This window comes from Scyliorhinus canicula, chromosome 28 (genome assembly GCF_902713615.1).
Source record: "Scyliorhinus canicula chromosome 28, sScyCan1.1, whole genome shotgun sequence".
Lineage (NCBI taxonomy): Eukaryota > Metazoa > Chordata > Chondrichthyes > Carcharhiniformes > Scyliorhinidae > Scyliorhinus > Scyliorhinus canicula.
The window spans coordinates 14,644,971-14,670,499 of record NC_052173.1 but is presented as its reverse complement, the minus strand read 5'-3'; the positions used below and the strand labels follow the sequence as shown (position 1 = coordinate 14,670,499).

The 25,529-nt window shown below is 51.1% G+C and overlaps 1 protein-coding gene across 4 annotated transcripts in view; it reads right to left on the bottom strand.

Moving 5' to 3' along the window:
* Positions 1-674: 674 nt before the first annotated feature.
* The window catches only part of itga7 (integrin, alpha 7), a 201,071-nt gene continuing 176,216 nt past the window's right edge, over positions 675-25,529 (bottom strand). For 2 of the 4 annotated variants that reach the window (XM_038786592.1, XM_038786593.1), the window contains exons 17-26: positions 22,568-22,647; positions 20,612-20,689; positions 19,768-19,870; positions 17,582-17,752; positions 14,393-14,506; positions 12,641-12,754; positions 10,680-10,778; positions 9,098-9,223; positions 6,593-6,720; positions 675-2,080 (exon numbers count right to left, since the gene is read on the bottom strand). In XM_038786592.1, coding sequence (XP_038642520.1) covers positions 6,610-6,720; positions 9,098-9,223; positions 10,680-10,778; positions 12,641-12,754; positions 14,393-14,506; positions 17,582-17,752; positions 19,768-19,870; positions 20,612-20,689; positions 22,568-22,647 — 996 coding nt within the window. In that variant the 3' untranslated portion in view covers positions 675-2,080; positions 6,593-6,609. The remainder of the gene's footprint in view (positions 2,081-6,592; positions 6,721-9,097; positions 9,224-10,679; positions 10,779-12,640; positions 12,755-14,392; positions 14,507-17,581; positions 17,753-19,767; positions 19,871-20,611; positions 20,690-22,567; positions 22,648-25,529) is intronic. The other 2 variants (XM_038786590.1, XM_038786591.1) reach the window with 1 other exon arrangement.

Here is a 25,529-nt window from a genome sequence, read left to right as displayed (position 1 = left end):
GTTTCCTCCCACAGTCCAAAGATGGACAGGTTAGGTGGATTGGTCACACTAAATTGTTCCTTAGTGTCTAAAAGGTTAGGTGGGGTTACTGGGTTACGGGGCTAGGGTGAATGCACGGGCTTAAGTAGGGTGCTCGTTCCAAGGGCCGGTGCGGACTCGATGGGCCGAATGGCCCCTTCTGCACTGTAAATTCTCTGATTTGCTTCCAATCCTTGAGGTGTAGTCTCAATGAGTCATCCCGTGGTCAAACGTGAAACTTAGGCCCAAGCTTCCTCACAAGTGCATTCTGGGTCTGAGTGGGTTCGAAATGGAGGTTGGAAGTGTGGGAGGGGGCGGGGGGGATAATGGAGATTGTGAGATGTTACAAATCTCCACGGTGAGAGAGAGAGAGAAGAGAGGGAGAGAGAGAACCACTGAGCAAGTGAATCACCTTCACTCTCTCATATCCCCCACCATTGGCTGGAGTGACAAACGTGGGCCCAGGTTGCCGCTCTTAAGTAGGGGTGGGAGGAGGGGGAAGCTGAAGATATTTACTATTCCTTTCTTTTTACCACTTCACCAATGGTGTATTTAGCTCCCTGAGGTGTTCTGCAAGGCAGCCATGTAGATTGTACAAATGTGGCTGGCAGATTAATGTGACAGGAATGGCAGATGCAAAAAAATGACTGGAAGAGTAACCAGGTAAAATATTTTTAATAAGCCCTGGACACTTTGGTTTCACTTATTAGGGATTATTTTGGAAGCCCGCACTCCATTGGAAAGGCTTCCGTTTCGTGTAATAGCCCTATCACTGACCTGTGCTGCACCGAGCAAAATTCACGTTGCACTTACATCCTTACCTCATAAAATGACTGCTTTAACTAGGATGGGAATTGGTATGTATTGTCTGTCAAACTGTCCACTAAAAGATGAGACTGAAAGTCTAGTCCATTGGCCTATCCAACACTTAGGGAGAGAATAATACAAACATTTGATTGTGGCGACTTCCTCACACCTCAGAGCAGTTTACAGGGCAAATTCATGGATCTCTTAGCTCAATGGGATCACAGGTTGGGGAATCAACGCTCACTCTTGGGAACCTATCACCAACCCCCACTCCCTTCAAGTGCTCGGTGGGGAGGGGTGGGGGCAGTGCGGAGGAGCCCAATGGATTAATTCACCTCTATGATTAACTGGATTAGAGGATACCCTAATAGGGCGAGGGGAAGAGACGCCTGCGGAACATAAACATCGGCAATTGGGCCCAATCACCCATTTCCGTGTCAGTCACCTCATCGCTGTCGGGGCAACCTGGCTGCGCTCAAAATGGCTGCTGCATTTGTCGGCTTCACAACAGAGAGTTGACATCCCCACGAATCCCCAAAGCAATTCGCAGGCAACAAAACGTCGAGCTTGTTCGACACAAGTTCTCACATTTCATATCGCTATTTGGTGAATATCGTCATTTGAGTTTCAGAATTATAGCCTTGGCCTCCAACTCCCTCCCTGAGCTGGACCATGGAGAAAATGGCAAGCGCCTCTTTTCATGCACTAAATTCACATTGAACCTGGAGACCTCAATGGCGAGATTCTTTCAGCGTTAAGCCACATTAAGAGAGAGCAAGCATGGTTTGATTGAGGGGTGCGGGGGAGGAGAGGGGCTTTCCTTATTTATGCAACGAGTACAAATGACACCAAGTCTGTTCATCGTTCAACAGCGAACACCATCATGGTACCCAATCAGCTGTTGAGTGGCAGCTTTCGGTCCGGATGCAAATTTTGCCGCTCTCACTGTCTCAAAATATCACCATGTTCATTTTCAGTGCAGCTGGTCGTTGTGATAATCAGAAACATACAGGGTTTATTTTCAGGGTGGGGGATTTTTTTTTTTTTGGTGGGGCTTTTAGGTCTCGGTATTAAAGAATATAAAAATAAATAAGGTTCATGAGTAGCCATCACTGTCAATCCAGTGTGTCATCCATTCCTTCTGATATTGGGTCTTTTTTTCATCCGTGTGTAGCTGTCGTTCTTCTTTCCCTATCCGCACCGCGTGGTATTGTGGGACGGTGTCGTTGTAACGGGAACGCTTAAAGAATCCACACTGTAAAGGAGAGAGAGAACAAGAGAGAGAGAGAGAGAAAAGGACATGTTAGAACGTGGCATGAAATCACAATCTTGACACTCTAGGGCACGGGTAACCTTTGGTTTCTTGAACTGAAAAGTGGCTTCAGATGTGGCTCTCTCTGCTGACCCCACTTCGGCCCTGTAGGTGCTGTCTCTTTTATCATCCGCCATTCCCTGGGCAACACCCAATATCACCACCCACCCCCCCCCCCCAAAAAAAAGGCCATTGGTCATGCATGAGCTCAAATGTTGGGTGTCAACCTGTTGTTTGGCCGTGAGCTGCGGAAAAGCTCAGCCTAATCCTGTGCCCCATCTGTGTAAATTCCAGATTAACTATAGTCCCTGCGCCCCGCCCCCTTCCCCCCATCTCCAGGGTCACTTCAGCTGCATCAACTAACTCAATTGCAGAGGTGGATGGCCGAACAGAAGCTCACCCCGTCCCTATAGGGCAACACAGTAGTACTGTGGCTGGCACTGCTGCTTCACAGCGCCAGGGTCCCAGGTTCGATTCCCCGCTGGGTCACTGTCTGTGCAGAGTCTGCACGTTCTCCCCGTGTCTGCGTGGGTTTCCTCCGGGTGCTCCGGTTTCCTCCCACAAGTCCTGAAAGACTTGGTGAATTGGACATTCTGAATTCTCCCTCAGTGTACCCGAACAGGCGCCAGAGTGTGGCGACTAGGGGCTTTTCGCAGTAACTTTTTTTTTAACTTAGAGTACCCAATTATTTGTTCCAATTAAGGGGCAATTTAGCGAGGCCAATCCGCCTACCCTGCACATCTTTGGGTTGTGGGGGCGAAACCCACGCAAACACGGGGAGAATGTGCAAACTCCACATGGCCAGTGACCCAGGGCCGGGATCGAACCTGGGACCTCAGCGCCGTAGGCAGCAATGCTAACCATTGTGCCACCGTGCTGCCCTTCGCAGTAACTTAATTGCAATGTTAATGTAAGCCTACATCGGAGGCCCCCCCAGGGGATGGAGTCCCCCCCCCCCCCCCCCCCGACCCTTCGCACAGAGTTCCCGCCGGCAGCGATCAAGGGTGAATGGAGCCGGCGGGACTCTGTTGTATCCGCGCGTCCGCTCGGCCCATCCGGGCCGGAGAATCGGCGGCCCTGCCGATTCCAGCGGCCCGCAGCCGGAGCCGCGCCAAACGTGCCGGCGCAAATGGCGTCGATTCTCCGCACCTCGAAGAATCGCGCGCCGGCGTCGGGCCGTCGTGGCGCGGTTGCAGCGATTCTCCGGCCCAGCGCGGAGCTCGGAGAATCGCCCCCGGGGCATTACACCTCCTGTGCCAGTTCCTCACCACGGTCGCAATGCGCGAGAGCCGTGGGCACTCACGCCAGGACCGTTTTGGATGCTGGGGCTGGCCAGGTTGTCTAAAGGCCTCGCGCGATCCCACAGCCGCCTAAACTGGCACCAGTGAAAAGAGGGGAAATGTAAAAATAGGTGGGGCGGAGGGGAGGGGGGTGGATTTGCACTTTCTCAAAGAGGGCTTTGAAAGGAGGCAGGAAATGGGAAATGGTGGCACACACACATTTGGAAGAGTGTATCTATGCTGTAGGATGTTGGGGGTAAGGGTCGAGGGAGCCACTAGCTGTTATTGGTCCTTAGGCCTCAATTCTGCGAAGCCAGTTAGCTGTGATGGTCTGCCAGTAAAGTGTCATTGATGATCGGGCTACTGCGACGCTACATCCGTCACTCGGGCAACGTCACTGAAGAGAAAAATCGGGCACTGCGCAAAGTCCCACCAGTTTCCTGACGAGCGGGCGAGGTTCAAATTGGGGCTACTTTGACCACCTCCTGGGTGCCAGCAGGGCCAGTAAAGGGGATATCACAGTCAAACCGAATGTACCTGATCTGTACACATCATCATTCGATAGTGATCTGGAGTGGAACCCTCTCGCCTTCTCTGCGGCTCCCACAGTTGTTGCCCTGGCTGAGACCAGCCATCCCAGAATGGACTAGGCCTCAAACTTGGGGCATTCCATCAGGCATTGCTTTTAGCTGCAAGGCCACAAGGGGGAGCTAAAAGCTCTTTCTGACCAGCATTTAGTCTGCTTTCCTACATGTTATTTGCCTCTTTAGAAACATTTCTTCCATTGTAGACACAATTAAAGAAACAAATTCTTTCACCACCATGGGCGGGTTCTCCCATCCCGCGGCAGAGTGCCCACGCCGTCGTAAACGGCGTCGCGTTTTACGACAGCGTGAACGGGCCGCTCCCACGACTAATTCTGGCCCCTACAGGGGGCAACACGGCGCTGGAGTGGTTTGCGCTGCTCCAGCTGTAGAGCCCGGCACGAATTGTGCGCCGCGGGATCCGTGACTGCGCAGTTGTGCCGGCGCCAACGTGCGCATGCGCGGTGGCCTCCTTCAAAGCGCCGGCCCCGACACAACATGGTGCAGGAGTACAGGAGGCCGGGGAACAGAGAGGCCGGCCCGTCAATCAGTGGGTCCCGATCGCGGACCAGGCCGCATCGGAGCTCCCCCCCCCTCCCCCTCCGCCGGGGTCGGAGCCCCCCTCTCCCCCCCCCCACAGGCCGCCACCTTGCACGCAGAGTTCCCGCCGGCTGCGTGTAGGTGTGGACGGTGCCGGCGTGACTCGTTTTTTTTTCCCCCCCCACAGACGCTTGGCCCATCCGGGCCGGAGAATCGGCGGGTTGGCCGTGTAGAGCGGCCCACGACCGGCACCGTGCCAACCACGCCGCCGCCAATGGCGCCGATTCTCCGCTCTGCGGAGAGTCGCGTGCCGGCGTTGGGGCGGCGTGGCCTGGTCGCGGGGATTCTCCGGCCCAGCCCAGGGCTGGGAGAATTCTGCCCCATGTTTCTCTTCCTTGGCTTCATCCGTAAAGAAGAAAAATGACTTTCAGCCATATAGCACGATTCGCAATCAGCAGATAACACAAAGCGCTTTGCAATTGATGAAATACATCTTCTCAAAGTGCAGTCAGTGTCGGAAAGGTAACAGCCAATATGCGCACAGCAAGATTCCACAAGCAGCAATGTGACAGTGACCAAATAATCTGTCTTTGTGATGTTAACAAAGGGCTGCATATTGGCCAAGGACACTGGGGAGAACTCCGCAGCTCTTATTTTACACTCTCCCCAAGCAGGCGGTGGGAGTGGGAGGAGGGGAGGGAGGAGTGCTCAGTTTAATACCTCATCTGAAAGGTGTCATCTGCAACAGTGTGGCACTCCCTCAGTACTGTGCTGGAGTGTCAGACTGGATTTACCTTGCTCAAGCCCTGGGGTGGGACTTGAACCGGGAACCTTGTGGGCGAGAGGGAAGAATGTTACCCACCGAGTCGCCAGTGACATACGACGAGAGGGCAAATATGTGCCTCGGGTGGCGGCGTTCCTACCTTGGAGTGGGGAGGTCCTGGGTTCGAGTCCACACCAGGGGTCTGAGTACCCAATCCAGACTGACACCAGTGCAATGCGAAGGGAGTACTGCACTGTTGCCCGCTTTTGATATTTATCCCTTCATCAACTAATAAAAACAGATGATCTGGTCGGGATCTTGCTGTGCACAAAATGGCTGCCACATTTTCCGACATTCCAACACTTCATTGGCTGGAAAGCACTTTGGGATGACGTACTGGTACTTAACTAGAATCGGTCTGCCTTTCTATCACAGACTCATACCCACCCCTGAATCTCTGATGGCAATTGTGCTCCGAGGTAAGTTTGTCCGTGATTGGCCGGACGATGCCATTCACCTACCCAATCCTGACTGGTATCATAAATTGCATTTTAATGGAAGGATGCTTCATTTCCTGTTCGCCAACTGTCCGAGCTTCAGCAAGGGGGACAAAAGATTAGCTTGTCAGATACCGTCGTCGAAAACAGCCTTGGGAAGAAGGCGAGGGAAGAGAAGCAGAAAGTGAAATCGTGTTTAATATTTCTCTGGGTGGAAATGCTACTTTGTGGTGACTTCTCTTCATGGAAGCTGGAGAAATCAAGGGCCAGCGTTACCTCAGAAGTGAAAACAGCTGATCTAAATGCCATAACGAAGTAAAACAAGCATGGGGGGAGGACAAATGTCTGAGACCTTGGGGATAAAACCACACAACTAAACAATGTGTTTCATGCAGACCATCCTATTGTGCAGACACTACAAACAAACCCAAACTTCACAAGGTGTGGGACACAAATCAACTGGAATGCATGCCTCACATACATGGCGAACCCCATCCATTACTGTCACGTGACAATGGGGCATGGGGAGGTGGTGTAAGGATTATGCCCTCAGCAAATTACAATGACTATTTCAAATATGCCCACTGATGCCTTGCCACAGGGGATGCATGTCTATTCACTAGTGCTCACGCTGGGCGGAGAAGATTGATCTTGCTCTCGTGCCCACTTACTCATAATCCTTACACACCTCCGCATACAAGTGCTCAGTGCCCATGCAAAAACACACACCATGCCCACTGGCATGACCACAGCAACCCTCGGGCCAAGCACAGGCTTGTCACTACAATTACCGCTGCAGAGGTGGGCATTATGCCTCAATGGCCAGTTTCTGCTGGTCCGATGGCTGAGTTTGTAGATGGGCCCTGTGATATTCAGTTTCATACCGAGACCCTTTGTTCGTTCGCTTGAAGAAACCGCACTACAAGGAAGCAACGTTTGTCCAGTGTTATGACAGGGAAAGCAAGTCGGGATGAGTGAGGCGACATCCAAAGGCACATCAGAAGTGGCACAGGTGTGTGCAGGGGTTCCATCTCTCCTTTCAGGAATTTATTTTTTAAAAACACATCTTCACACCCACATGGTTTTTTACCCTTTGGGGTCGAACCGGGGGGGGGGAGGAGTGATGGAACGGTGTTGTCAATGCCCCAACCAGCATTGGCAATGGACTCGAACCCAAAGCTTCTGGTCCAGAGGTAGGCACGCTCCCCTCTGCACCACAGTAATATGGCCAAGGGATGAGAAATCCAAACTCAGTTAGGCCCAGTTTGGTCAGCTTGTTGTGTTGTCATTACACAGGAGGGTGACAGGGGGCAGCATTTTCTGACTTTGAGAAAATGGATTTTTTTTTGCTCAATTCATTTAAAACAAAAATAAATTTAGAGTACCCAATTAATTTTTTCCAATTAAGGGGCAATTTAGCGTGTTCAATCCACCTGCCCTGCACATCTTTGGGTTGTGGGGGGCGAAACCCATGCAGACACGGGGAGACTGTGCAAACTCCACACGGACAGTGACCCAGAGCCGGGATTGAACCTGGGACCTCGGCGCCGTGAGGCAACAGTGCTAACCACTGCACCACCTACTCCTGTTTTTTGATAAATTAATGCGTCAGGTGTGGGCATCGTTGGCCATCCCTAATTGCCCTTGAACTGAGTGCCACGCTCGTCCATTTCAAAGGGGCAGTGAAGAGTCAACGACAGTTTTTATGACAATTGTCATCATTAGACGTAATTCCAGATTTTTTAAAAAAATGCAAATTTCAACATCTGCCGTGGTGGGATTTGAACCCTAGCCCCCAGAGAATTACCCTGGGTCTCTGGATTACCAGTCCAGTGACAATGCCACAGCACCACTGCCCCCAGTTGGCCACCATGCTTCAATGTGACAACAGATTGCCTACATCCTGAGAAAAATTCTTGAAAGGGCAGGAACTTGGAACCCAGCAGGTACCCACACCACCATCTCAAGCCGTGTAGCTTGTTCTTCTCTGATTCAAAGGCAATCAAAATGCTCCTTATTTGGTACTGTGCATTACTAATTGTACAGTCCATTCTGCAAGCATCACCCTCCTTGTTGTCAGTAATTTGGACTTAAACCAATCTTTGGAAAAGACTTTCTCTTGTGTTACCTAACGCAAAATGTTGTTAATTAAATAACATTCATTATTCCATTGCAGAGTGAGCTTAGGAAATTTAACCCTGTCTGGTCAAGATTTACAACTGGGGTGGCACAGTGGTTAGCACTGCTGCCTTACATCGGCAGGGACCCGGGTTCAATTCCTGCTTTGGGTGACTATGTGTGGAGTTTGCACGTTCTCCCCGTGTCTGCGTGGGTTGCCTCCGGGTGCTCCGGTTTCCTCCCACAGTCCAAAGATGTACAGGTTAGGTGGAATGGCCATGCTAAATTGTCCCTAGTGTCGAAAGATGTACAGGTTAGGTGGGATTGCAGGGACAGGGCGGGTAGTGGGCCTGAGCGGGGTGCTCTTTCTGTGGGTTGGTGCACTCAATGGGCCGAATGGCTTCCTTCTGCACTGTAAGAATTCGATGATTCTATGAAATACAGTCGAAACAAGTCACAACCCAACTGTTTGAGTGACCTCTTCTTTTTTTCTTCTTTCGCCCCTACAGTGCAGAAGGAGGCCATTCAGCCCATCGAGTCTGCACCAGCCCTCTGAATGACCATCCTACCTCGGCCACTGTGCTGCCCCTGATTCTGGTCTATGTCATCCACCTTACCTGAAACAAGGTGGCCACATTAGCAGGTACAGTATAGGGCAGCTGATTGACAGCAGGGTCAATTCACCAATCTCATACCTCCGCCCACCTCATCAAGGGCAAAGACTGGGCTGCAATACTGTCGTACCAAGTCTCCATCCTATACACCCTTGGAGCCGAGTTCAACACTTGGGCAACAGAAATCGAGTACAAAATTAGCAGGTTCCGTTAAAGCTGTATAAATCACACCTACCATGAGATGTCCATATGCCATGAATGAGTAAAGACATCAGGAAAATAGCAAACACCCTATTATATCCAGGCCCCAGGCGCTAGGGCAACATACACCAGAGGTAGCATCAGATGAGTTACCTCATTCACAGTGTATGGAATCTAGTGCCCCAGCCTCAACTGAACCACATTGTCATTTGACTGGAATACTACATCAGCAACCTGCAACATTTCTACTCAGGTTTGCAACCTCCAACTCTCACAGGCCAAGAAACAGGCTTCTGGTGTGAATTGGTTTAAATCGAAGCCACCCATTTAAAGAGTAATTGTGTATTTCAGATGCATGCTTACCTCCCAGAGTAGAAACACAAGCAGAGCCAGGACCAGGATTCCAGCAAGGACAGCAATGAGTATAATCAACCAGGGTGCGCTGCCATATCCCACAGTTGTCTTTTCGGGGTATATTTTCAAGACAGTCTGGACACATTAATAGTGACAATAATTGTAATGCAGGCTCACAGAATAAGACAGGTGTGTGTGTGTGTGTGTGAGAGAGTATGTGTGTTTGTGTGTGACAATGTGTGTGTATGTGAGCGTGTGTCCGTGTGTGTGCGTGAGTGGATGTGTGTGTGATGTGTGAGAGAATGTGTGTGTAAGCGGGTGTGCAGGAGAGTGGGAGCATGGGTGTGTGCGTGCATGAGAAACATTTGTGCAACTGTGTGTGAGTGAGAGTGTGTATGATGTGTGAGACTGTGTGATGAGTGTGTGTGACGGGGGGGGGGGGGGAGATGGGAGAGGAGGAATGGGAAAATGGGGGAGGAGGCGAGGGGAAAATGGGGAGGGGGTGAGGGGAAGATGGGGAGGGATGAGGAGAAGATGGGAGCGGGGAAGATGGGGAAGAGGAAGATGGGGAGGAAATGAGGGGAAAATGGGGAGGTTGGCGAGGGGAAGATGGGGAAGGGATGAGGGGAAGATGGGGAGGAGGTGAGGGGTAGGTGAGGAGGAGGTGAGGGGAATGTAGGGAGGAGGTGAAGGAGCATGGGGGGGTGAGGGGAAGATGGGGGGGGCGGTGAGGGGAAGATGGGGATGGCTTTATACTCTTGTGTGAGAAATAAAAGAATGACCAGGGTGAGGGGAAGATGGGGAAGGGGAAGATGGGGGAGGGGGTGAGGGGAAGATGGGGGGTGAGGGGAAAATGGGGGAGGGGGTGAGGGGAAGATGGGGGAGGAGGTGAGGGGAAGATGGGGGAGGAGGTGAGGGGAAGATGGAGGAGGGGGTGAGGGGAAGATGGGGAGGGGGTGAGGGGAAGATGGGGAGGGGGTGAGGGGAAGATGGGGGAGGGGGTGAGGGGAAGATGGGGGAGGGGGTGAAGGGAAGATGGGGGAGGGGGTGAGGGGAAGATGGGAGGAGGTGAGGGGAAGATGGGGGAGGAGGTGAAGGGAAGATGGGGGAGGGGGTGAGGGGAAGATGGGGGAGGGGGTGAGGGGAAGATGGGGAGGAGGTGAGGGGAAGATGGGGGAGGAGGTGAGGGGAAGATGGAGGAGGGGGTGAGGGGAAGATGGGGAGGGGGTGAGGGGAAGATGGGGAGGGGGGAGGGGAAAATGTGGAGGGGGTGGGGAAAGGATGGGGGTTCGAAGGGGAGCGGAGGGGACAATGAAGAACAGCAAGTTCCCGAACGTACAAATTCAATGAAAACATTAATATTTACTTTTTCCACTTCACAAATGTGAGAGAAATGGGGTCATCAATTCTTAAACATTGACTTGTCAGAATGATATTTGAAACATTTCCAGATAGCCTGGTCCATATATGAATGGGTGATGACCCCAATGACGTAATGAGACTTCATTGCTGATGAATTGTGCTTGGACAGTGTAGGGGCCTATCGCTGGTAATCTTACAGCAAAGGCTAGAATTGGAGTAATATCTGTACCTGAGTCGCTGCATTCTCCACCTTTAGGTTTTTGATGCTTGACTTCACACTGATGTCAGCGTGGATGATGAGGTTAATGGAACTGACTGAAGGATATTCCTGCAATTTCAAAAACACTTCTTTGAACCAAACTCAAATCCAACAATCCCCCCCCCCCATTATATTAATTTCTAATTGGTGAATTCTAGCTGGAGAGCAGAAGACAGGATCTCCAGCTACCATTCAAGCATTCAAGAAGGAATTGTTCTAACCCAAGCCTTTCAGTATCTCATCTAGGAGATTGTTCTTCACATCACAACTGTGACTAGTGACAGTTTGCCCCTTGACATTCAATGGCATTACCATAACTGAATCCCCACCCATCAACATCCTGGGGGTTACCATTGATCAGAAACTGAACTGAAAACTGTGGCTACCAGAGCAGGTCAGAGACAAGGAATCCTACAGCAAGTAACTCACCTCCTGACTCCCCAAAGCCTGTCCACCATCTACAAGGCACAAGTCAGGAGTGTGATGAAATACTCTCCACTTGCCTGGATGAGTGCAGCTCCAGCAACACTCAAGAAGCTCAACACCATCCAGGACAAAGCAGCCCCGCTTGACTGGCACCCCATCCTCAAACATTCACTCCCTCCATCACCACGCACAGCAGCAGCCGTGTGTACCGTCTAGAAGATGCACTGCAGCAACTCACCAAGGCTCCCTAGACAGCATCTTCCAAGCCCACGACCTCTACCATCTAGACGGACAATAGCAGCAGATACCTGGGAACCCCACCACCCCTCCGAGTCACTCACCACCCTGACTTGGAAATATATCGGCCGTTCCTTCACTGTTGCTGGGTCAAAATTCTTGAACTCCCTCCCTATCAGCACTGTGAGTGTATCTTCACCGCATGGACTGCAGCGGTTCAAGAAGGCAGGTTTGCACTGCTGCCTCACAGTGCCAGTGGCCCAGGTTCAATTCCGGACTTGGATGACTGTCTGTGTGGAGGTTGCACGTTCTCCCCGTGTCTGCATGGGTTTCCTCCGGGTGCTCCAGTTTCTTCCCACAGTCCAAAGTTGTGCAGGTTAGGAGGATTGGCCATGATAAATTGACCTTTAGTGTCCAAGGATGTGCAGGTTTGGTGGGGTTATGGTGTTACGGGGATATGGCTGAGCAGTGGGCCGACGTTAGAGTCCTCTTACAGAGGGTCGGTGCAGACTCGATGGGCCGAATGGCCTCCTTATGCACTGTAGGAATTCTATGGTTCTAATTCTATCACTACCTTCTCAAGTGCAATGAGGGATGGACAATAAGTGTTGACTTTGCCAGTGAAGTCCACATCCCATAAATTAATTAAAAAGTTCACTCCAAGCCCAATAGTATGACTTCCAACATGTACACATATGCACTTTGCTAGAGCAGTTTCCTACTGATATCAGCAGTGGGAATTATGGCCAATATGTTCCTTTCGTGGGTCCCATGGAGCAACTGGTGTGCCTTCACCACTGATCAGCAGCTCTGCATGGATCAGGATTGAACCTGAAGCTCTGTCACTCCCTCTGTCCTGCTCAACCCCAACAAGGTGCCACAGATAAAAACTCCAAAGAACAATGCTTACCTGCACTATGTGACATTTCAGTTTCCCCTTTTTGTCACCCTTCTAGTCTCTTAGTAAAATTGACAACTTAATGTCAATTGGGAACAGAAGGAGGCCATTCAGCCCCTCGAGCCTGTTTCACCATTCAATGCAACCATGGTTGATTTCGGACCTGAACTCTGCCATCCGCCTTGATTCCATAACCCTTAATAATAATAATTTGTTTGAAGTCTAGTCAGGTTTAAACTCAGTTAGCAAATGTATTGCGACTGATCCAACATCCCTTCCTTGTCAAACCTCAACAGCAGCAAGCTACACACTTCATTTCCACCAAACTGGACTGGAATAATCTGACAATCCAATGGTTTGGAAAGCTCACCTCCAGAAAGGTGCTGTTCCACAATCGGGCACTTATTTTCACTGTGGTTGAAAGGTCAAGGATTTGAAGAGGACACTGGAAGGTAATACAGTTAGCAGTCCCATGCTTGCAGTCCTGTGGGAAAATGTTTTTGAAGATTAGGATCAAACTCAATTTGCAAATGGACAATGCATAACATGCATCAATTGTTACTCTAATCAAATAGCTGTGTGTCCTTGGGATTAATCTGATGGGTTTTGGGTTCCCCTAACTCTCCCATCGAAGACCATCCCTCTAATCCCTTAACTCTCCCATCAAAGACCATCGCTGTAATCCCCTAACTCTCCCATCGAAGACCATTCCTCTAATCCCCTAACTCTCCCATCGAAGACCATCCCTCTAATCCTCTAACTCTCCCATCGAAGACCATCGCTCTAATCCCCTAACTCTCCCATCGAAGACCATCCCTCTAATCCCCTAACACTCCCATCGAAGACCATCCCTCTAATCCCCTAACTCTCCCATTGAAGATCATCCCTCTAATCCCCTAACTCTCCCATTGAAGACCATCCCTCTAATCCGCTAACTCTCCCATCGAAGACCATCCCTCTAATCCCCCAACTCTCCCATCGAAGACCATCGCTCTAATCCCCTAACTCTCCCATTGAAGACCATCCCTCTAATCCCCTAACTCTCCCATTGAAGACCATCCTTCTAATCCCCTAACCCTCCCATCGAAGACCATCCCTCTAATCCCCTAACTCTCCCATCGAAGACCATCCCTCTAATCCCCTAACTCTCCCATCGAAGACCATCCCTTCAGCCCCCTAAACTCTCCCATCGAAGACCATCCCTCTAATCCCCTAACTCTCCCATCAAAGACCATCCCTCTAATCCGCTAACTCTCCCATCGAAGACCATCCCTCTAATCCCCTAACTCTCCCATTGAAGACCATCCTTCTAATCTCCTAACTCTCCCATCAAAGCCATTCTTCTAATCCCCTAACTCTCCCATCAAAGCCATTCTTCTAATCCCCTAACTCTCCCATCAAAGCCAGTCTTCTAATCCCCTAACTCTCCCATTGAAGACCATCCCTCTAATCCCCTAACTCTCCCATCGAAGACCATCCCTCTAATCCCCTAACTCCCCCATCGAAGGCCATCCCTCTAATCCCCTGACTCTCCCATCAAAGTAAGAAGTCTTCCAACACCAGGTTAAAGTCCAACAGGTTTGTTTCAAATCACTAGCTTTCGGAGCGCAGCTCCTTCCTCAGGTGAACATTCACCTGAGGAAGGAGCAGTGCTCCGAAAGCTAGTGATTCGAAACAAATCTGTTGGACTATAACCTGGTGTTGTAAGACTCCTTACTGTGCTCACCCCAGTCCAACGCCGGCATCTCCACATCATGTCTCCCATCAGAGACCATCCCTCTAATCCCCTCACTCGACATCGAAGACCATCCCTGTAATCCCTTAACTCTCCCATTGAAGACCATCTCTCTAATCCCCAAACTCCCCGATTGAACACCATCCCTCTAATTCCCTAACTTTCCTACCGAAGAACATCCCTCTAATCCCCTAGCTCTCCCATCGAGACCTTTCCTCTTGATTAATTGCTGGCAGCGAGGAACAGAATCTGGGAAGGCTCATGAACAGGGCAATGGGTTGGGGTTAACTCTGAACCTATTGATGAAAGCATTATTCATCGTCACCTAAAATGATCCAAACCTGTTGAAATGAAGAACGTGTTTGAAGAACAATTTCGGTTAGTTACCAGAGTTATTTTCCTCTTTGCTTCTGTCTGGTGAGCCACTGATTGTTTTTGGTCTGTGCTGCCACGCGTTGCCCTCGCTGCGTTACGTTTCAGTCGTGTATTTTCACTAAATCTCTGTCAGCAAAGACAAAATGATTAGAGCACCGTTGTTCAGAAAGCATTCGCAAATTTGAGGCGTGAAAATGAACAGTCCTCCACCTGACAAAAGAAGATGTTGTAACACGAGGTGCAAAAATGTTCTTGTACCAGGTGGTGTGATGGGATGGGACACTGTCCTTTCATCCCCAAGTGGTGGGTTTAAATACAGCCCTCAATGATGGACTGAAAATGGCCTCTCATTGCTAATTGGAGAGAGTCCAACACAAAATGGTGGCTGTCGTCCGAAACCCTGTGGACGTACAGAATCTAGCACCAACAATGTATATGTCTACCATCTTTAAGGGTATGAATTTCGCAGGGTGCTTCACACAAGCGCCATAAAGCAAAGTGTGATATTGAATCACACAAGGAAATACCAGAAATGTTGGAGAATGAAAGGTTTAGTGAGAGGGAAGAACATAGAACATAGAACATAGAACAGTACAGCACAGAACAGGCCCTTCGGCCCTCAATGTTGTGCCGAGCCATGATCACCCTACTCAAACTCACATATCCACCCTATACCCGTAACCCAACAACCCCCACCCCTTAACCTTACTTTTATTAGGACACTACGGGCAATTTTTCATGGCCAATCCACCTAACCCGCACATCTTTGGACTGTGGAAGGAAACCGGAGCACCCGGAGGAAACCCACGCACACAGGGGGAGGACGTGCAGACTCCACACAGACAGTGACCCAGCCGGGAATCGAACCTGGGACCCTGGAGCTGTGAAGCATTTATGCTAACAACTATGCTACCCTGCTGCCCCCATTGCCCCCATTGGAAGAACTGAGGATCAACATTAGTGGAGAAATGGTGCTGGGAAAACTGATGAGATTGAAGGTGGATAAATCCCCAGGGCCTGAGAATCTGCATCCCAGAGTGCTTAAGGAGGTGGCTCTGGAAATAGTGGATGCATTGGTGGTCATCTTCCGGGATTCTATAGACTCTGGAACTGTCCCTGCAGATTGGAGGGTAGCTCACGTCACTCCGATATTCAGAAAGGGAGGTAGAGAGAAAGCAGGGAATTATAGACCAGTCAGCCTAACATCGGTAGTGGGGAAAATGCTTGAATCCATGATCAAGGACTTTACAGCGGAACATTTAGAAAGCAGTGGCAGGATCAGTTAGAGTCAGCATGGATTTATGAAGGGAAAATCACGCTTGTTAATGCCAGATTCATCAGTCGCATTCACAAGACAGGCCCAAACGAGGTGGAAATAATCAGTCTTGGTGATGGTGCAACGGAGGTTGGAAGCTCGTGTTGGGATCAAACATGACGTTAAATGTTGTGAACGCACTGGCCTAATCTCAAAAACTGTTACTGAGGTTGCTGGGGACGGAGTTTGCAACGGGGGCTAAAACCAATGGCTGGGATTCTCCGGTAACTGGCGGGCGGGCCGTACCGGCGCCAAAGAGCGGCGAGAATCACTCCAGCGTCGGGCCGCCCGGAATGTGCGGAATCCACCTCACCTTTGGGGGCTAAGCTGGCGCTGGAGTGATTGACGCCGCGCCGGCCAGCGGAGGCCGTTCGAGTTGGCGCATGCGCAGGAGCGCCAGCGTGTCCCCAGACCGCTGGCATAATTCCTGCGACTGCGCAGGTGTTTCCTGTCCACGTCGGCCATGGCGGAGTTTTACAGCGACCGGCGCGGAGGGAAAGAGTGCCCCCACGGCACAGGCCCGCCCGCAGATCGGTGGGCCCCGATCACGGGCCAGGCCACTGTGGGGGCCCCCCCAGGGCCAGGCCCGCCCGCGCCCACCCGAGGACCCCGCAGGCCGCCCACAGAGCCAGGTCACGCCAGTAAGTACCCATCGGGGCCCAGAGAATCGTCGGGGGGAGGGGGGCACTGCCAACGGCCCCCAACCGGCGCGGCGTGATTCTCGCCCCCACCAAAAAACCGGCACCAACGAATTCGGCAGCCGGCGGCGGGGCGGGACACACGCCACCCACCGCCGATTCTCCGACCCGGCGGGGGTTCGGAGAATCCCGCCCATTGTCTTCCCAATAATTAATTGGAGGAAATTTCTCTGGGATAGGTCTAGGGCGCGATTTAACGGGGAAAAAACAGTCCCATTTTGAGTGTGTTTAGCAGGGTGATTCCTGGCACCTGCAGCGCCAGGAACGACCCCGCTATCAAACCGGACACAGGCTTTTTTCTGGCCTCGGTAAGGAACGCCCGACGAGGCCGCACATTCCTTCATTTCCAGCATTGACTCAGCTCGCCAGTACAGGAACAGATTGATCTCTCGGACCCCCGCCCCCCCCCCCCCCCCCCCCCGCCCCCCACCCCCCCGCCCACCACAGCCTCCGGATCCCCTAACGCCCAAACCTATTTGTTAGGGGGTCCTCGAGCCCCCCTTTCCCCACATCATAAGGCCAGGCACCCACAGGTCTGATCCCTGGCACGGGCAACCTGTCACCTGGGCACATTGGCACTACCCATCTGGCACCCTTGCAGTGCCAGGGTGGTACTGCCAAGGTAGCACTGCCAGGATGCCCATGTGGCAGTGCCAAGGCGCCAGGCTGACAGTGCCAAAGTGCCCAGGTGACAGCGGAAGTGCTAGAATATCACCCACTCCAGAGCCCAACCACCTGGCGGCCTCAAATGGCCTTTGAGACCACCCCCCCAGGTGCCGTTACCCCTAGCCCACATTTGTGTGGAAACCAGTGTTAAACGGCACCACGGCAGTCGATTCCAGGCCCTGGGAGACTCCACGTGGACATATTTAAGTGAAGCTAACTGCTCACCTAAACATGCAAATCTGGATCACACCCAGTGAGGGCGAGATTCAGGTCATGATGTGTCGCGAGATCTTGTTAGGTCATGCGAGGCATCCCGAGCGTCACAAATCTAGCCAGAGGCCCGGCCTTGTCGCGTCCCGCGGCGGGCACGACAAGGCCGGACCAATGTGCCCCCAGAGTTGGCACAATCATGTGAATAACGACAGGGAGTAAGCAACCCGCTTGACATCTTTCCCCATTCCAGGTCTGTTCTCGAGGCCCTGACGGCCTCTTTAATAAAAGGCAAGGTCGAGAGCTGCTTACCAGATTGAGAGAGTTGACATCTTGTGCACGATGACACTGCATAATCCTGTCGCCTTCAAATTCTATTCTCATTGGGTACAGCAGCCATTTGCCATTGCTGATCTCAAAAGGCCATCGAATGTTCAGGAAAGCTGAACTCAAGGTTTTCAGGACATTGCCTGTGTTTTCCACCTGATGGACGGAGAAGATGGACTATTAAACTCCGGCTGTGTTCAATGATCTCCACCCCACGATTTAACATAATGATGGACAACCTCGGCCAGTGAGTAGGCCGCATTAGTGTCCCTCCTTCATCTCAATGGGCCACAAGATTGAAATCAGGATTGTTCACTCACCGTCACCCCATGAATAAGATTAAATACATTTAATACACGCTGAATATTTCATAACGAGTTATAGAAAATGCTTCATCATTTATATATTAATAGAACTCTCGTCAACTTCAAATGGTGAAAACAATAGAAATATTTCCACTTTGGACACAGAGGGAGTGCACGGCTCTCACACTCAATGTTGTGAGCAATCAGCACACACCTCACTTCACTTGTCCTCGCTTTACGTGTGAATCACTTCAGTCACACCGGGAGGAAAAAAACTACACGGGCGGAAATCAGCGGAATGTGGCGGCCCTGCGCGTGGGTAACGGTCAACAAAATGTCTCGTAGGCCCCACTCAGAACCCAGATGGGCTGCATGTGGCCCCCGGGGCACAGCTTGCCCATTACTGATTTAACACAATTGACGACGTGCCGAGGAAAGGCCACACAGCTTTTAATCCTCTTTGTGGGCCTCCCTTCAAAAAATCAGGGGTTCTTGGGTTACGGGGATGGGGTGGAAGTGAGGGCTTAAATGGGTCGGTGCAGACTCGATGGGCCGAATTGCCTCCTTCTGCACTGTATGTTCTATGTTCCAGCAACAATCTCCTTATCTCGGCTCCTCACTCGCACTTGGCGGTCAGTGAGTGAACAGTGTTTGGTTTGAAAGGCATTAAAGGAGGGGGCAGGGGTCATTACCCTGTCGTAGAGGCAGAAATGATCAGCAGAAGCAATGAACCTGACAACGCTCAAAGCCCCTTCTACGAATCATTGTGGATCCAATTGAAGTATGTCATGCACAAAAGGGTAAATTCACCAATTACACTGCCCCCGGGGGGGGGGGGCAGCCTCATTTAAAGGCCTATTTCAGAACCCGCATGGGGGTGGGAGTGACTTTCTTCCCCCTGTCCTTTGTGGAGTACCAGCTCCGTCGTTAGGGGGCGGGGGAATATCTAAGGTCGGGCAGTTCAGCAACGACCTGTTAAGTCCCGGTTGGGAACTACCAAGAGCTGTGTATTATAGCCTCTCTGTTACCTCATAAAAGCCCAAACATTTTCCATTGACTTCTTTCATAAAGGATCTCGGCACTGTTTCCAGTTCTGGGCGCCTCATTTGAGGAAGGATGTGAAGACATTGGAGAGAGTACAGAGGAGATTCACAAGAATCATTCCAGGGATAACAGAGTTCAAGGGGCAGCGGGTAAGATCCTGACCTTTGACCCCCAGGTCAGTGGGATCCTTCGGTCCGCCGGCAGCGCACCCATGCCCACGGGTTTCCCAACGGCGTGAGGTGGCACAATGGGAAACACCGTTGGCCGACGGCAGGGACAGAGAATCCCACAGGAAAACGCTTGACTGGCGGACCGGAGAATCCAGCCTTGTAACTATGGGGCTAGATTGGAGAGGTTGGCACTGTTTTCCTTGGAGAAAAGAAGGCTGAGAGGAGATTTGTTTGAGGTGTTCAAGATTCCGAGGGGAGTGGACAGAGTTAACAGTCAGAAATTGTTCCCTCTCAAGAGAGCATCCAGAACGAGAGGGTGCAGATTCAAATGATGGGTAAAAGGAGTAGAAGTGATTGAGGAAAAACATTTTAATCCCGAGGGTAGTTGGAGTCGGTATGGAACTCCCTGAGGGTGGTTAAGGCAGGTTCGAGCGAGGCATTCATAAGCGAACTGCATTGCTCTCTGAAAAGAGAGAATGTGCAAGGTTACGGGGATGAGGCAGGGAAGGGGGATGAGATGGAAGGCTCTTTCAGACTCGATGGGCCGTATTTTCGCCTTCTGCGCTGTTCCAATGCACCAACATCCCTTCTGATTCACCTCCTCGGAGGGCTGCACTATTTAATAAGCAATTATTGAATGTGTAATACTTGCCAATAGCTCGTAATGAACACTACTGCCCACATCCTCCTCTTTTGTCATCGCACTTTCTCCGACTATGTCACCTCCAAAAAGGACGTTTTGCGGTATGACCTTTCTGTGAAAAGGTAGAATGAGCCAGCATTAAACAACATTCGCTGACGACACAACCACTCTGTGAATCAACCCAAAATGAATAATCTTGCAGGAGTGGCGGACAGAATCATGGATTGGGTGTAGGGAGGGAGGACGGGGGGGGAGGAAGATCGCAAAACACCGGAGCACTCGATTCGTTGGCACCTGGCATTGCCAGATGGTTCTGAGCCCAGGGAAAGGGATGCAATCCAGGCTGCCAAGAACCACGTGGCTGGGGGAGTGGAGAATCCAGCTCAGTGTATGAATTTGCAATAATCAGTGATCTCACTCAGGGGCACACTTTGTTCCCCATTGACTAACAGTGAACTTGCGGAGTGCAGGCTCCCGCAAGCAAAGGCAATGACCAAGTCATCAGTTCTGCAGAGCTTGGCTCCTGCATTTGCCTATATAAAGGCTTCATTGGCTGCAAAACAAATTGCTGAGGCTCTGATAGGCGCTATATAAAAGCAGCTTCTCTCGTGTGTCGTTCGCTCGGAGTGGCAGCATTTTAAGAAGCTGCTGGGGGTTAGACTGCTCAAATGTGTTTCGAGCCCATCAGTCAGACGGAGCTTTCACCCCCATCATGCTCGTGGCTAGACCCTGGGGGTCAGAGGTCAGGATCGTACCCGCTGCCCCTTGAACTCTGACACTCTGTCCTTGAACAGGTCACCATTTTGCAAGACGGGAAGCCGGGTTCTACCAGAAATCAGGAGGGAACGCTTACCCAGCGAGGGAGAGTGGCAGGACAATCATAACGTGGGCATTAGCTGTGATTGGGTCCAAGTTGGCTTGCTCACTGATGCTGTGTAAAAAGAAGCAAAAATTCAATATTTCACAGTTCTCATCACAACAATCTTGATAAATTGTCATCAACTAAAGCAAAAAATTATTCTATTTTTTTCAATATACTAAAACTAAGCAAAAATTAAAAGTGCATTCTCATTCGAGCAAGCAGAGGACACAGCAGGCGGTGCCCATGTACAAGTCGGCAACATGGAACACAGTGCAATGGCACCCTCTGCTGGCAGTAATCTGGTGCTTCATCAATTATCATCAATGGTCGCATCGGAAAAGGAGAGTCAGGCCCTGCCCTTCAGGGTGTCACAGCAGACACAGTTCTTAACATGAGGTGCCAGAGGGTGGTGGGGTGGACATTTTGCTTTCATTTCCCCACTCCGCTCAGTTCCTGATCTCAGCTGCCATGGAGAAAGGCTGAGCAGAAGCGAGAAGTCCGCGCCAACACTCAGGACGCCATCTTGTTTGCACGCCAATCTCACGCATCCCCGCGCTGACAGCTGCTGAGCGAAAGGCAGCAAGTTAACCACGTCAGCCCTCAAGAGGGGAAGTAAATGCTCAAAACAAACAGCAGGTCAGTCAGTCACTGGAGAGAGTAAAAGTTACGCAGTGATTTCAAATTATATAAATTCACTTGAAACGTTAACCTTAATTTTTGTCATCATAGATGCTGCATATTACCAGCGTTTTCGACTTTTATTCTAGCCCGACAGCAGAAACACAGCAAGCAGGAGCGAAGATATCTTACTGCAGCTGTACAGGGCCTTGGTGAGACCACATCTGGAGTAGTGTGCGCAGTTTTGGTCTCCTTATCTAAGAAAGGATATACGTGCCACAGAGGGAGTGCAGCGAAGGTTCACCAGACTGATTCCTGGGATGGCAGGATTGTTGTACGAGGAGAGATTGGGTCAACTGGGCCTGTCTTCACTGGAAATTAGAGGAATGAGAGGGGATCTAATTGAAATGTATAAGATTCTGACAGGGCCGGAGAGACGGGACACAGGGATGTTGTTCCTCTGGCTGGGAGGGGTCTAGAACAGTCTCAGGATACAGGGTGGGCCATTTAGGGTGGGGATGAGGAGAAATATCTTCACTCAGAGGGTGGTGAACCTGAGGAATTCTCTACCACAGAAGCTATGGAAGACAAGTCACTCAATACATTTAAGAAGAAAATCGATAGATTTCGAGACTCTAAAGGTATCAAGGGGAGAGTGCAGGAGTACAGTGTTGAGATAGAGGAACCGCCATAATCATATTGAATGGTGAAGCAGGCTCGAAGGGGCCGAATGGCCTACTCCTGCTCCGAGCGCATGGTTTCCTAAATAAGAACAAAGTCCCACAGCGAGCGGGTTTAGCCACGTGTTTCCCAGCGCGCGCAGCAGCGAGAAACACAACGCTATCAAAATGTCACTCAGGCCAGGTTTGAGGGCCTCAGTGGGGAACTGGCAGCTGAAGTAGCACAAAGCCCCATTTTCTGCACTTGAGGAACTCCACTCGCCAGAGGTCTAGGTCAGTGAGGTGAGGGGGGGGGGAAACGGGACTGGGTATGAGTTAGGACACAGGGCAGCAGGGTTTTGGATGCTCTCAGGTTGACAGAGGGCGGAAGGTGGGAGAGCAGGGTGTGTCGGATTGGTCGAATCTGGAGGGAATCAAAGTCTGGGTGAAGGTTTCAGCAGCGGATCAGCTGAAACAGGGGCGAAGATGGATGCTGTAGCAGAGTTCGAAATAGATGGTATAACTGATGGTGCAAATGTGAGATTGAAGCTCACCTCAGATCAAACACAGAGAGAAATAGGACATAATTACTTCACAACCTAAGGAAACACAAAAATCATATTCCTCGGAGGCGATTCTCTTCTACTTTAACGACCATAACACCACTCACGTTGTTAGCTGCAGTAGGATTGGCAGGGTTGTAGTTTCAATGGTAATCCTAGAAGTGCTCACCATCAAGAAAAATGTAACCTGCCAAACACAATGTGTAAAGTCAGAACAACTGGACAACACAGAACGCTGACACCATTGCAGATCTTTAACCTGTGCACAGCCAGCAACGGGGAAAAATACCTGTCCCCATCAAACAGCACGGAGTTAGATACAGAGTAAAGCTCCCTCTGCACTGTCCCCATCACACACTCCCAGGACAGGTACAGCACGGGGTTAGATACAGAGTAAAGCTCCCTCTACACTGTCCCCATCACACACTCCCAGGACAGGTACAGCACAGGGTTAGAAACAGAGTAAAGCTCCCTCTACACTGTCCCCATCAAACACTCCCAGGACAGGTACAGCATGGGGTTAGATACAGAGTAAAGCACCCTCTACACTGTCCCCATCAAACACTCCCAGGACAGGTACAGCATGGGGTTAGATACAGAGTAAAGCTCCCTCTACACTGTCCCCATCAAACACTCCCAGGACAGGTACAGCACGAGGTTAGATACAGAGTAAAGCTCCCTCTGCACTGTCCCCATCAAACACTCCCAGGACAGGTACAGCACAGGGTTAGATACAGAGTAAAGTTCCCTCTACACTGTCCCCATCAAACACTCCCAGGACAGGTACAGCACGGGGTTAGATACAGAGTAAAGCTCCCTCTACACTGTCCCCATCAAACACTCCCAGGGCAGGTACAGCACGGGGTTAGATACAGAGTAAAGCACCCTCTACACTGTCCCCATCAAACACTCCCAGGACAGGTACAGCACGGGGTTAGATACAGAGTAAAGCTCCCTCTACACTATCCCCATCAAACACTCCCAGGACAGGTACAGCACGGGGTTAGATACAGAGTAAAGCTCCCTCTACACTGTCCCCATCACACACTCCCAGGACAGGTACAGCACGGGGTTAGATACAGAGTAAAGCTCCCTCTACACTGTCCCCATCACACACTCCCAGGACAGGTACAGCACAGGGTTAGAAACAGAGTAAAGCTCCCTCTACACTGTCCCCATCAAACACTCCCAGGACAGGTACAGCATGGGGTTAGATACAGAGTAAAGCACCCTCTACACTGTCCCCATCAAACACTCCCAGGACAGGTACAGCACGGGGTTAGATACAGAGTAAAGCTCCCTCTACACTATCCCCATCAAACAGCACGGAGTTAGATACAGAGTAAAGCTCCCTCTGCACTGTCCCCATCAAACACTCCCAGGACAGGTACAGCACAGGGTTAGAAACAGAGTAAAGCTCCCTCTACACTGTCCCCATCAAACACTCCCAGGACAGGTACAGCACGGGGTTAGATACAGAGTAAAGCTCCCTCTACACTGTCCCCATCAAACACTCCCAAGACAGGTTGTAGGAGGCTGGAGGAGGTTACAGAGATAGGGAGGGGGGCTGGAGGAGGTTACAGAGATAGGGAGGGTTGTCAGGGACTGGAGGAGGTTACAGAGATAGGGAGGGGTGTAGGGGGCTGGAGGAGGTTACAGAGATAGGGAGGGTGTAGGGGCTGGAGTTTACAGAGATAGGGATGGGTGTAGGGGATGGAGGAGGTTACAGAGATAGGGAGGGGTGTAGGGGGCTGGAGGAGGTTACAGAGATAGGGATGGGTGTAGGGGGCTGGAGGAGGTTACAGAGATAGGGAGGGGTGTAGGGGGCTGGAGGAGGTTACAGAGATAGGGAGGGGTGTAGGAGGCTGGAGGAGGTTACAGAGATAGGGAGGGGTGTAGGGGGGATGGAGGAGGTTACAGAGATAGGGAGGGTTGTAGGGGGCTGGAGGAGGTTACAGAGATAGGGAGGGGTGTAGGGGCTGGAGGAGGTTACAGAGATAGGGAGGGGTGTAGGGGGCTGGAGGAGGTTACAGAGATAGGGAGGGGTGTAGGGGGCTGGAGGAGGTTACAGAGATCGGGAGGGGTGTAGAGGCTGGAGGAGGTTACAGAGATAGGGAAGGTTGTAGGGGCTAGAGGAGGTTACAGAGATAGGGAGGGTTGTAGGGGGCTGGAGGAGGTTACAGAGATCGGGAGGGGTGTAGAGGCTGGAGGAGGTTACAGAGATAGGGAGGGGTGTAGGGGGCTGGAGGAGGTTACAGAGATAGGGAGGGGTGTAGGGGGCTGGACGAGGTTACAGAGATAGGGAGGGGTGTAGGGGGCTGGAGGAGGTTACAGAGATAGGGAGGGGTGTAGGGGGCTGGAGGAGGTTACAGAGATCGGGAGGATTGTAGAGGCTGGAGGAGGTTACAGAGATAGGGAGGGGTGAGGCTGTGGACAGATTTAAGAAGATGAATTTGAATATTTTAAATGACATGCTGCTGGACAAGGAGCTAGTGGGCGAAATTCTCTCGGTCCGCGAGTTTCTCGGCGCCGCACCATTCGCTGGCAGCGAGATTCTCTCTTCCAGCTTGTCAATGGGATTTCCAATTGAAACCACTCCACATCGCTGGGCAACCTGTGGGTGGGGTTGCCCTGCCAGCTGGGAAAGCGAATTTCGGCCACTGTTAGTCAGTGAGCACAGGGGTGATGAGGAAATGGGATTTGGTGCAATTCAAATGACAGGCAGCAGAGATTTAGATGGCTTCACTGAGAAAAATGCCCCTTTTATCATCTTTAATACCTCGATTAGGTTATGAAGAATCCCACTCTGTGCAAAAGCAGCTTTTGAATCGAAAAGTGAGCAGAGGAACAGATCGGAAAACTGTGATTTGTGAATCACTTGGAAATAGAAATGCTGCTGCTATTTCATCAGGAGTGCTCGCATGATCAGCTGACCCTGATCCCTCAGAGTTTCACACAAATCAACAACTTTCTGAATAAAAATGACCCTGTTACTCAATTCTCTTGCAGCCCGCTCTCCCTGAGGGAGTGCTGTATTGTGGGAGCTGCGTTCTGCCAATGAGAGGTTTA